Source organism: Mus caroli, unplaced genomic scaffold (assembly GCF_978045245.1).
Source record: "Mus caroli unplaced genomic scaffold, Mus_caroli_1 scaffold_13, whole genome shotgun sequence".
In the NCBI taxonomy this organism is placed as follows: Eukaryota; Metazoa; Chordata; class Mammalia; order Rodentia; family Muridae; genus Mus; species Mus caroli.
The window spans coordinates 37,406,437-37,419,834 of NW_028227268.1; the positions used below are offsets into that span (position 1 = coordinate 37,406,437).

General features: G+C 36.8%; 1 protein-coding gene across 4 annotated transcripts in view; it reads left to right on the forward strand.

Moving 5' to 3' along the window:
* Usp32 (ubiquitin specific peptidase 32) overlaps window positions 1-13,398 on the forward strand; it is a 135,203-nt gene that overhangs the window by 28,718 nt on the left and 93,087 nt on the right. For all 4 annotated transcript variants that reach the window (XM_029483333.2, XM_029483332.2, XM_021175608.3 and 1 more), the window contains exon 2: window positions 5,508-5,635. In XM_029483333.2, coding sequence (XP_029339193.1) covers window positions 5,508-5,635 — 128 coding nt within the window. The remainder of the gene's footprint in view (window positions 1-5,507; window positions 5,636-13,398) is intronic.

Below are 13,398 nucleotides of genomic sequence, written 5' to 3' on the forward strand. Positions count from 1 at the left end.
CACTTCTTTCTTTTTCTAGAATAATTTTTAAGAATAACTTCTTTAAAAACTCAAACTTGGGCTGGAGCGATGGCTCAGAGGTTAAGAGCACTGACTGCTCTTTCCGAGGTCCTGAGTTCAATTCCCATCAACCACATTGTGGATCACAACCATCTGTAATGGGATCTGATGCCCTTTTTTGGTGTGTCTGAAGACAGCAACAGTGTACTCATCATATATATTATATAGAAAATAAATAAATAAAATCTTAAAAAAAAAAAAGAGCCCAAACTTACCAAGCATATTTATTCCTTTCTTTCCTGCCTTTGGACGTATTCCTCAGGTCTCTTTTTCTGTTTGTTGGCTTGTTTGTTTGACAGAATCTTGCTACTTAGTGCTGCCTGGCTTCAAATGTGCTTTGATACTCACTCCTGCCTCTGATTCCCTAGTACTGATGTTACAGATGTGCATGTCTAGGCAGGCTTTTCTCTGTTGATTTATTTATTTGTTTATTTATTTATTAAATGTAAGTACACTGTGACTTAGCTGTCTTTAGACTGCACTCATGTTCAAATCTAAAGCAATGATGAGTCCATTCTTTACAACTTATGACAGGTGTGCGTGTGTGTGTGTACATATGCAAGGAGATCAGAAGAAGACATTGGGTTTCTTGTTCTATCACTTTCTGCCTTGTTCTCTAGAGACAGGGTTACACTCATTGAACCCGGAGCTATTGAACCTGGAGAGCTCCACTAACAACCAGCAAGCCTGCCAGCCCCTTCCCCTGTGCTAGGAATACAAGTGAAGGAGTAGTTAGGTGTGCCTGGCTTTTTACCTGGGCACTACAGATTCAGTTTGAGTTCCTCATGCTTTTGCAACAAGTGCTCTTACTCACTGAGCCAACCCGGACTCCTTTCTTCTTTTTAAAAGTGAGTTTTTATCTAGTTAGTTACTATTGTTTGTGTATATATAATTCATGGGGTACAGTGGTTGTGCACCTATGCCATTTGCATGTGGAGATTAGAGAACAACTTCATTGAATTGCTTATTTTCCTTCTACCATGTGGGCCTGGGGATTGAACTCACATCATCAGGCTTGGTGGTAAATGCTGAGCCATCTTACTGGACCCTGGCAGTTCTCTTTTTGATTCTTTCTCTCTTTCTCTCTTTCTCTCTTTCTCTTTCTCTCTTTCTCTCTCTCTCTCTCTTTCTCTCTCTCTTTCTCTCTCTCTCTTTCTCTCTCTTTCTCTTTCTCTCTCTCTCTCTTTCTCTCTCTCTTTCTCTGTCTTTTTCTCTTTCTCTCTTTCTTTCTCTTTCTCTCTCTCTCTTTTTCTTTCTAATTCATTCTCTCTCTTTTTCTTTCTAATTCATTCTCATTCTCTCTCTCTCTTTCTCTTCCTTTATTCCAGTGTTTGTTTTGGGGTACTGCTGGGAATGCAACTTACAGTCTTATGCATGCTAAGCAAGAGCTATTACAGACTTAAATTCTGAATTCCAAGCCCTAAAAATTACCTTCTTAGCCCCCAAGTGAATGCTTTGTTGAGACAGGGTATTGTTTTATATTTTGGCTGACCTAAACTGTGTAGACCAGGCTGCCCTCAAACTCACAAAGATCTACCTGCCTCTGCCTTCTGAGAGCTGGCATTAAAGGCATGCACCACTATATCTGCCAAACCAATGAACATTTTATGCACTTTCTGTCTATTGATTGATAAAATGTTTTTGTACTGTTTTTAGTAAATAAAAATATAATTTTCAATATTGTATCTATGGCAGCATTTTTGTGTCATATTTTGAGTACATACAATAAATTTATTTGATCTTTTTGTTGATGGGACATTGTTTATTATAAATACTTTAAAAGGTTTCTGTACACATTATATTCTCCATTATTAGTGAATAAATTTATTATTCATCAGTTTGATGTCGTCAATACACAGTGGGGATTGAAACCAGGGCCTTCAGAATGTTACTCTATTGGTAAGCTATAATCCCATCACAAGCATGCTGATTTTTGAATAGAAATTAATAGTTTTTTAAGTAATTTTTAACAAACAATAGAAGATTGCAGTATTATATTCTAAAATAATCTATTTTGCCTCCACTAGATCAGAAGCAACTTCATTTGTTAGTAAAGCCATTAACGAATTAGATATCTTGAAGAACTATAGTAGTTCTAGTAGCAAAGTTTTCTCTCTAATTACTATAATTAATGAGATGAGCTTTGTTCTATGTTCTGTTTTCACATCTAAAAACAACAACATACTGAGTTGGTATATTATAGATGTTAGTAAATTCGATTTCTGATGAACTACGTTTTGGTAACTATTTGAATTATATATTTTTTTTTCCTTTTTAATCATTGCCCCACATGTTGTTGAACCTGGAACCCTCCCTGCATATAACAAACATTTATTGAGTGATTAGCTGTGTGCCAAGCCCTTTCCATCTTTATCTTGCTGGCCATTTCTACCTTGGGACTGCTTATCAGGAACTTCTTTCTGGCCTTTGGAGAACATGTTTTTAGGTTTTCATTACCAGTTTTCTTTGCCATTCTTTTCATTTACTCCTTTTTAGACATTGTAAATTTTGGTTTCTTTCAGTTTTATGTTTTTTATACAGTGTTTTAGTTAACTTTATGCCATGGACTCCCAACAAACCTTTCTAAGCTTTATACTCAAGAAATTAAAAAGCTAATGTAATTTCCCAAAGTTACCATATGTCTTTCATAGAGTTGCCTTATATTTTGACTTACTCCTTTTGCCTTCTTTCAAGTTTCCAAGGATGGAAACTTAGTGTTGCTCTAGACTGCTTCTATTCTCAGAACAGATTTGATGTCTACCTACTTTTTTGTTTCCTCTTCTAATAATGGTTTGCTTTTTGCTCTCTTCTGCACTGTTTCAGAGCAAAAGTTCTGCACTTCGTGCTTGTTTCCAGTGGGCTTAGAGTTTGTCTGAGTTGTATCCCTCCCTCTTGGTAAAGTACTGTAACTTGATCTTCACAGTTGTAGACATCATCTCCCTGCCTCCTTTTCTTCTCCTCTTCCTTCCTCCTTCCTCTGCCCTCCTCCTTCTTCCTTCTTCCTCCTCTTCCTTCCTCCTCCCTCCTCATCGTTCTTCTTTGCTTAAGCCTGCCTTATGTTGCCGTAGTGGCATATGGTATAATTCCAAACATTAATATAAAATGTTCCCTTTGTTTGGCATGCTCTTGACCCTTTCACATGGCTTCACCTTTAAGAAATAATGTAATTCTCTTCTGCATCTAGAAGTCTTCTTTGTTTCTTCCAACTTGAGCCAAAGCCAACCATTTTTGTATCTTCATTGGAATTATTGTTCATTTCTCTTTTAATTAATTAACTTTATTACTACTGTTTGTGTGCTCCTTAAATTTTGTCAACTTGATTCAAACTAGGGTCATCTAGGAAGAGGAAATTAACTTCAGAAAGTGTTTCCAGTAGATTGTCTTGTGGGCAAGCCTGTGGGGAATTTTCTTGATTAATGATTGATATGGAGGGTCCGGCAAACTATCTGGGTGGTGTTACTGTGGGCAGGTCCTTAGTTTTATAAAAACTGAGAAACCCATGATTGCAAGCCAGTAAGCCCAGTTTTTGTGCCTCAGTTCTTGTCCCCAAGGTTTCCTGCCTTGAGTTCCTGTGCTGGCCTCCTTTGATAACGCAGTGTAAACCAGATTAAACCCCTTTTCCATGTTCCTTTTGGCCATGGTATTTTATCATAGTAAGAGAAACCAAACAAAGACAGTGCCAGTGCATGGTATGTGTTGGCATGTATCCTGTGCCCCACATCTTGTGTCAAGGTCAGAGGGACAACCTTGTGGAGTTGATTTTTCTACTTCCACATTTATTTGCATTTTTGCAGAGATCTAACTAAGGTTACCAGGCTTTTGCAGCAAACACCTTTACCCAATGACCTGTCTCACTAGTCCTTCTTTGTTTAGACAGGTTATTGTATAAAGTGAAAGATGTCTTCAATGCCTAAAGTAATAGGATACATAACTTAGATAGATAAGTAGATAGGAGTCTGTGTGCATCTAGTATATGCCGACTTGTATTTAGGAGTGCTTACCTCTGTGTGTGCCAGAGGAGAGTATCAAATGTCCTTTTCTCGTTCTTCCTACTTTTTTATTTTGCTATGGGGTCTCACTGAACCTGGACCTCACATTTTTCTGGCCAGCAAGCCCCAGTGATCCTCTTGTTCTATCCACCGCAGTACTGGGGTTACAAAAGTGCTGGGATATATAGGTGCTGGGATCTGAACTTTGTTTAGCAATGCTCTTAACTTTTTAACCCGGTTCTGAATAAATATCATTATATTTTATTCATATTATATATATATAATATATATATAATATAGATTCATAATTAGATTAAGATAATTAAAAAAAATTATGTGTGTGGGTTTGTGCATTGAGTACAGGTGATCAAGTGTATTGGCTCTCCCCAGAGCTAGAATTACAGATAGCTGTGAGTCACCTGACAAGGTACTGGGAACCTTTATATGTTCTTAGCCATTGAGCCATCTTTCCATCTCTCCAATTTTAAATTATTAAGTATCATTTAAGTATCTACTGTTTATAATTTTTTGTGTATGTATGAGATAGCAAGGATCTAAATTGGAGACTGTTCAAATAATGTACTTTTCTTATGAAGGAAATGTGTATGTTTCCCAATGCCCAAAACCATTGATACCAGAATCTAATGTCATTTTGCCTGTCTGTTTGAAATATATGCTATTTTTTGCTTTCCCTGGCCTAAGTTTCTATGCATATTTTAAAGTTTTGTCTTATTTAAAATAAAATTTTATGTGTATGAGTGTCCTCTGGCACTGGAATTATAGATAATTATGCGGGCCACCATGTGGTAGCTAGGAATTAACTCAGGACCTGCGGAATAGTAGAAAGTGCTCTTAAGCGCTGAGCTATCCCCATCTCCCCCCCCCCTTTTTTTAAACTTATTTTTATCATTTTTTGTTTTGTTTTGTTTTTGAGGCAGGGTTTCTCTTTGTGGCTCTAGCTTTCCTGAAACTCACTGTGTAGACCAGACTGGCTTCAGACTCAGATTCCCTTGCCTCTGGGATTAAAGGTCTATGCCCTATGCCTACTCATGTGTTCCCCCCCCCCAATATTACTTAATATATATTAATTAATATATTTTTTCTTTTTTCTTTTCCTTTTTTCTTTTTCGATTTTTCGAGACAGGGTTTCTCTGTATAGCTCTGGCTGTCCTGGAACTCACTTTGTAGACCAGGCTGGCCTCGAACTCAGAAATCTGCCTGCCTCTGTCTCCCAAGTGCTGGGATTAAAGGTGTGTGCCACCACTGCCCAGCTTTTTTTCTTTTTAATAAAAGACATTCCATATAGCTCAAGTTGGCCTCAGACTCCATTATTCTCTCAACCTCTTGAGTACTGGGATCACAGGTGTGTGCCCTCATCTGACTGTGAGGAGCTAGCTGGGTTATGAAAGCCTTTTTTTCTTTCTGGTTTCTTACCCATCTTCTGTTTCTGACTTGTAGTTACAGATGTTGAGCTGAAACGACTCAAAGATGCCTTCAAGAGGACCTGCGGCCTCTCCTATTACATGAGTCAGCACTGCTTCATCAGGGAAGTGCTTGGGGATGGAGTACCTCCTAAAGTTGCTGAGGTAATCCTTATGCTGCTGCCTTTCTCTCATAGATGTCTGCCAGCTTACATTAAGTTTTTTTTTAAATTTCAAATTATTTAAATTCTTTTCTGATATTAAATGCTTTATTTTGAGACAGGATCTGTTGTAGCTGAGACTGGCTTCCAGCTCATTGTGTAGCGAGGCTTGCCTTGAACTTCTTACGCTCGCTCATGCTTTCCTCTCCTGAGAGCTGGGTTTACAGGTGTAGGCTACACTCCCTGTGCTCTTGTCCCTATTGCTTTTAAAATTCTGCAGGAGTCTCCTCTTAAAAGATTTCATCTTCCTTACAGTTATTTTTCTTGCTAAGCAGCCAGGTCCTGGTTTAGATGTGTTTTATTCTTGAAGGTTGAATGGAAATCCTCTACAGCCACACTTTTGCTTTTTGGTGCCTTTGCAACTGATAAATAACTATACGAACTGTATATATGATTGCCTCCTTATTTTAAATATCATCTGTGACATTTAGTTTTTATGTTGTATGTTTTACAAATTTTTTATTGAGTAAAGTTGAGTCTGTAAATCTTATAAATGAAATAAGAGCTTATTAGAACTTACTTAAATTCTTATTTAAATTGTAAAATGTTTAAGTAAAAATAAACTATGCTGTCGGGTGGTGGTGGCACATGCCTTTATTCCCAGCGTTAAGGTGGTAGAGGCAGGCAGATCTCTGCAAGTTTGAGGCCAGCCTGGTCTACAGAGTTAGTTCCAGGACAGCCAGGGCTATCTAGAGAAACCCTGTCTAGAAAAACAAACAAACAAACAAACAAACAAACAAACAAGATAAGTTTATAAACATTCTCTTTTTAAAAATAATAATATCTTGTAGTTATGGACACAGATGCATTGTTATTCTAAGTATGAGAATAAAATTTATCAGACAATAAAAGTTATAATAGGAATTTTAAGCTTGATATGACAAGGAACCTTAAATTTCTGCTTTTTTAAAAATTGTTTTTAGCTGTTGTTTTAGATTATTTTATGTATATGAACATTTTGCCTGAATATATATACACTATATGTATGCCTAGTGCCTATGGAGGCCAGAAGAAGATGTTGAATTTCCTGGAACTAGAGTTCCAGATGGTTGTGAGCCGCCATGTTGGTGCTGGGAACTGAATTTAGTTCCTCTGCAAGAGAAGCAGGTGTTCTTAACCACTGAGCTGTCCTTTCAGCCCCTCTGCTTTTAAATTTTTTAAAATAAACCTTATTTTTAAAAATGGTAAATAAATAAATCAAATCTGCTTTTAATTTTTAATACTTGTATTTCTAAACTATGTTCTATACTTCTGTCATTTATATAATAAATATTGTATCTGGTATTTTGTTTTTAAAGATTTTTATTTATTTTTTGTACATGAGTACACTGTTGCTGTCTTCAGACACATCAGAAGAGGGCATTGGATCCCATTACATATGGTTGTGAGCTACCATGTGGGTGCTGGGAATTGAACTCAGGACCTCTAAAAGAGCAGTTAGTACTCTTAACTTCTGAGCAATCTCTCCAGCTCTAGGTTTTTGTTTGTCTTAATGTTTGTTTTTTGGTTGAGGATATATGTTGTTTTACATCTCTTTAAAATTTTGTTTATTGTTTATATCTCTTTACATTGCTTATTGGAATCTGTTTTAGTATGGGCTCCTATAACTCATATCCTTGCTTTCCCTTTATACGTCTGTCTTGAATACTAGTATGGTACAAAAATGTTGACAAGTAATTTAATACTACGGTATGACCTGCCAATTAGAAAAAGGGGCATAGCCAGGTATGGTGGTACATGCCTTTAATCCTAGTACTTGAGAGGCAGAAGCAAGTGAATCTTTTGACAAGGATAGCCAGGCCTACACAGTGAGACCTTGTCTCAAAAAATAAACAAAATAATGAAGGGACTTAAAGTTCATAATAATGAATAGAAAATGCTTCCAAATTCAAAGATTGTTCAGCTGTTTTTCCTCTCTGCTCTTTTGCTTAAACAGAACTGTCTCATGGTGCTGGGAGACATTTAGGTCACATTGTTTGATCTCTTTGGATTGTGTATAAACATCTATCTGTATATATACATGTGTACCCAAAAGCAGATTCGCATCCATTTTTAAATTGGCTTGTCTTTATTGGAATGCAAGACTAAATATAGGCCCTTTTATAAGATACATTACTTGCAAACATTTTCCCCATTCTTTAGGTAGTTTCTCATTCTCTCCTTGGTGCCTTTTGAATCACAAAACTTAAAATTGGTGAAGTCCATTTTTCACTTGTACTGTTTCTTTTTTTGTTTAAGAAACCATTGCTTTATGCTGGGCAGTGGTGGCGCACGCCTTTAATTCCAGCACTTGGGAGGCAGAGGCAGATGGATTTCTGAGTTCGAGGCCAGCCTGGTCTACAGAGTGAGTTCCAGGACAGCCAGGGCTGTATAGAGAAACCCTGTCTCGAAAAACAAAAACAAAAAACAAACAACAACAAAAAAAAAAAGTGAAAGAAAGGAAGAAAAGAAAGAAAGAAAGACAGACAGACCATTGCTTTACCTATACAAAGATCTACTCCTGTATTCCCTAAGCATTTTATAGTTATCTTTTATCAGTATCACATTTTCTCCCTGTCCCCACACAATCTTGGTAACTGAAATTTTGTATGTTTTAAAATCAGAAGGGAAGCATCATTATTTCAACTCTATTCTTGGTTTTGCCTATTCTGGATCCCTTGCATCTCCATAAGAATTTTAGGATCAACTCACAGTTTCTGCAAAAGGAAAAAAAATGGATACTGGCTTAATAGGAATTATATTGAATCTGTAGATTCATTTGGAAGAATTATCATTTAAACAATTATGTATTTTGGATCCAGTAAATTAGAAAGACTCTTCAATGGCATTTTATAATTTTCAGTATATAACAAATACCTACCAACCAAATAGCTCATGATGAATATTTGTAAAAAAATGTATCTTCTGAACTTTAAAGAATTTGTGTGTATGTACTTGTTTGTATATGTGCAGGTACACCTGTGCAGGTGCCTGCAGAAGTTGAGAGGGTGTTGTTGGCTTCCCTAGAGCTGGGCTTACAGGTATTTGTGAACTACCTGATGTGGATGGTGGGAACTGAACTGAAATCCTCTGAAAAAGCAACAAGTGTGCTTAACTACTGAGCCATCTATCCAGCCCCTGAAGGAATTTTTTAAATCTATTTTTTACTGTAGGGTGTGTGTGTGTGTCTACGTTATAGAGATCATAACACAGTTTTTGGTCGTTGGTTTATTTTCCATGTTATTCCCAGAAAATAAATTCAGTTTGTAACTCCTGGCAGTAGGTGCCTTCATCTGCTGAACCTTCCATTTTAATATTATTTTGTAGTTGGCAGTACTGAAAGGATTAATAGTGGCAAAATTATTTGCTTAAATTATTTTATGAGTGGATAGAAAACTTCTATTTCTGCTCTGAATAGTAATTTCAAATTTGAAAACTTTTATTTAAGAATACCTTAATTTTCCTCCTTTTTCTCTTGTCTTTTATCTTCTATTCTCTTTCCCATGTAGCTGTCTGGAACTTGCTGAGTAGCTCAGACTGTTCTTGAACTCACTCTGCCTGCTTCAGTCTCCCCAGTGCCAGGGATCATAACTGTCAGTCACCATGCCCAGGTAATAACAGTGCTTTAAACAGCTAAATGTCACTTAGGCCTGTAGCTATTAGGCCTTCTCACTTTAAAGAAGTAGGATGTTGGATGTTACGATACCTTAAGTTCATCTTATTAAATAGTACATCTGTTGTATATTCTGTAGTCATAGTTTACTTATTTTACGCTGTGTTAACCATTTTCCGTAGCCATAGACTGCCCCCTATGTTCTGAAAACAGGTGACTAAATATCAACAAAGAGCCTGATGTTGGTGTTCACCTTTGTCTTAGTTACGGTTACTACTGCTATGAAGAAACCCATGAGCAAAAGCAAGTTGGGGAAGAAAAGATTCCTTTGCCTTCCACATTGTAATTCATCACTGAAGTTAGCCAGAACAGGAATTCAAGCAGGGCAGGAACCTGGAGAAAGGAGCTGATGCAGAGCTGATGATGGAGGGGAACTGCTTGCTGGGTTACCATCATGGCTTGCTCAGCCTGCTTTCTTATAGAACCCAGGGCCACCAGCCCAGGGATGGAATCATCAACCGTGGCTGGACCCTCCTCTATTAGTCATTAATTAAGAAAATTCCCCATTGGTTTGCCTGAAATCCAAGATCTTATGGATACATTTTCCTAGTTGAGATTCCTTCCTTTCAGAATAACTCTAGCTTATGTCAAATTGACATAAAATTAGCCAGTACAACCTTTAATCCCAGCACTTAGGAGCCAGAGACAGGCAGATTTCTGTAACTTTGACACTTAACTACATAGTAAGCTATGGCCTACCTTGTCCTTCCCCAACCTCCACTCCCACTCCAAAATTATAGGGACGAAGAGTTAGCTCAGTGGTTAAGAGCACTGGCTTCCTTTCCAGAAAATCCAGGTTTGATTCCCAGCACCAATGTGAGGGTACACAAGTGTCTATAACTCTGGAATGCCCTTTCCTTGGATCCCTGAGATGGACACCTTAATGCACATAATATATGGAGACAGAACACCCATATACATGATAGTAAATAATTTTTTAAAAAGTTTTGGTGAAGTTGAAGCACAGTTTTTTTTTCCCTACTTAGTATTAGTAGAGCTATGAATATAATCATCTGATTAAAGTAACATGGTGTTAATAATTTATAGAATTAGCTGTTCAAGTCATGGTTACCTTTAAAAGAGGAGCATCCTCCCCCACCCCGGTTTTAAATTAGATGATTAGTAATACTAAATTACTAGACTAGAGTTTAGGGGATAGATGTTATATTTATATTATAAAATTTCCATATGACCCCTTTATATCTTCTCTATGATGTTACATTCATCTCCCAGCTTATTTTAAGAGTATTTGCCTCAATTTCTTTGGCTGTTTTTATGATAGACTTTTTAAAGTTCTTGTCTAGTAACTATAGTACCTGTGTCATCAGTTTGTTGGTACCTGTTATTATTTCCTAATTGGGTATAAATTTTCTTGGTTCTTTTATGTTGAGGAATCTTTAATTCCAGTCTAGACATTTGGAATGTTCAGAGACTCTGGTTCTCAGAGATGTTAACATGTTTTATCACAGTATGATGGCAGTGGACTCAGGCTGTAACTTCGTACTTGTCATTATTGGTTGTTTTATAATGACAGTTACCTTTCAAAGCCTGTGTATCCCCATTTGGATTTATCTCACAATGGCTTATCTTAGACTCAATTTTATTTAGTTCAGACTGGTTTGCCTTAGTTACAAAATAATCTTCTCAAGTTCTTTCAGAGAGATGGAGACTTCTCTAGCTTGCTTGCTGTGTCACACACTTGAGTTTATCTTGTCTGTATTCAAGGAGGAGATATAGGAGAAAAGAAGACAGAGAGGAAGTGAGGAAACAATGGAAATTCACCTTATTCTCTTGGAACTATAACATCTGTGTTTAGAGACTATGGTAGACTAAACAACGTCTCCCAAAGATTTCCAGGTCCTAGTTCCTGGAAGTTGCATATAGCATGTGTCTGGAATTCCGGGGGATCTTTCATGTTTGAGAATTTGAAGTTTACTTCTTATTCTATGTGTAACTTTTTTTGGTTTTTTAGAATTAGAGAAACCCTTTTTTAGCACTAGCAGTAGATTCTTGTAGCCATGTAGTCTTGGTCATTTGCTTAAATGTCAGTTTGAGATATTCATCATATTACTTTGAAAATTTATTGTGTGGGTAAATTATTTTAATGCTAATACTGAAGATAATTATTTACTGTCTCTTGTGATGGGTGAAACATAGTTGCCCTTGTGATTGAATCAAATAAAACTCTTCCCTTAATAACAGTGTTATATACTGTCATAAAATTTATTAAGTCTTGATTTTCCTCTTTCTTATAATTACTTAGTAGTTGAATAATACAATATTTAGATTGGTACAAGATTAGGCTATGAGCTGATGTGGCCTTAGAAAGAACGTGGCTTGATCTTGCCTGACTGTTACTTTGGAAGGACAGGTCAAGGTAATAACTATAGCACACTGTAGTTTGCTTAATAATTGTTTAAGCAGGACAGTTTTTTTTTGTTTTTTTGTTTTTTTACCATATTTTGACTCTTGCTTACTACAAATTTTACATTTAAGAAAACAAGAACACTGAGGGGGTAACTTAGTAATTAGAGCAGCTTGCCTAACAGATAGAGCTTTCTATGTTCTCTTTCTAACACTGAGAGATGGTAGGGGGAACAACCTGCTACTAGTTCAAGTATTTTTATGTTCCAAGGGCTTGCAAAAAAGTAGGGAAGTAATCCAGTTTACCTTCAGAACTGGGAGGATTATCAGTGAGATGAGGAAGATAGTGTGAACCTGTGGGGGTTGTTTTGGTGGTGGTGGTGGTGGTGGTGGTAGTTGTGGTTGGCTAGCTTTTAGTTGTTTGAAACAGGGCCTCAAGTTTACTATATAGCAAGACGTGACCTTGAACTACTACTGATCCTCTACTTTCTGAATGCTGGGATACAGGCACACACTACCATGACAAATTTTCAGAAGTCTTTTTTTTTTTTTAATGTACTTTTTTTTTTTTTTTTAATGTATGAGTGCTCTGTCCCCATGCCTGATTCAGGTTGATTATAGCATTCCTATACTTACCCTCAGACTTAATTAGTTTATACTGTAGTGTCAGGACTCATCTAGGAAAGGCTAAAGGCATGCCAGTAAGTTCTGAAGATGGCCCATCACTTTGCATGACTGCAGTGGGTAAGCTCTGAATTGTAGGGCCTTCAGAGATTTTTATCCCAGGATTGCTTCTTGCTACTGATAAGCCTTTCCTGCCACTATTACATAGTCTAATGATTCCTGGGCATCAGCGCACCCTACTGGGCAGATTTTCTACAGATCAACAAAGATGTTCTCTTATGCTATGTAGACAAATTGATGATTCCAAAATTCCTAATAATGATTCTATAGAATTCCTAAATTTATACAAGTAATTTTGAGGCCTCTATAGTATGAAAGCTGCAATTAGAGCTCTGCAAAACCTTCATGTGTCATGGCTAATTGCACTAGGATAAGAAAAAGGCTCGGGGGCTGGTGAGATGGCTCAGTGGGTAAGAGCACCCGACTGCTCTTCCGAAGGTCTGGAGTTCAAATCCCAGCAACCACATGGTGGCTCACAACCATCTGTAACGAGATCTGGCGCCCTCTTCTGGAGTGTCTGAAGACAGCTACAGTGTACTTACATATAATAAATAAATAAATCTTTAAAAAAAAAAAAAAGAAAGAAAGAAAGCAGGCTTGGAACAATTTACAGTCAGGGAAAACATTCTTTCTAGGTTAGCTATGAGATCACTGTCTGATAACTGAAAGTCATAAACTGGGAATGGACAATTTATTGTAGGTGCAAGGACAGAAAATAAAATTCTGATGTATATATCTTCCAAACTAATGAAACACAAGGAAGATGATCTGTCTCTTGGCAAAACATAATAATTCTTAGAGTATAAGAATTATTGTTTTAAACTTTTAATGAATCTATGGAGTTAATAATAGATAATGAATATTTAGTCAGGTACTAATTTTAATGGAAACATACGTAAACATTTCTGCTGTAACTCCTTATTGATTTATGACTTGAATTAGTGTCTTTAACTTGCTATGAACTTACAGAATGTAAAGCTGCTTGGAAAACTATGTGATCAGTTATT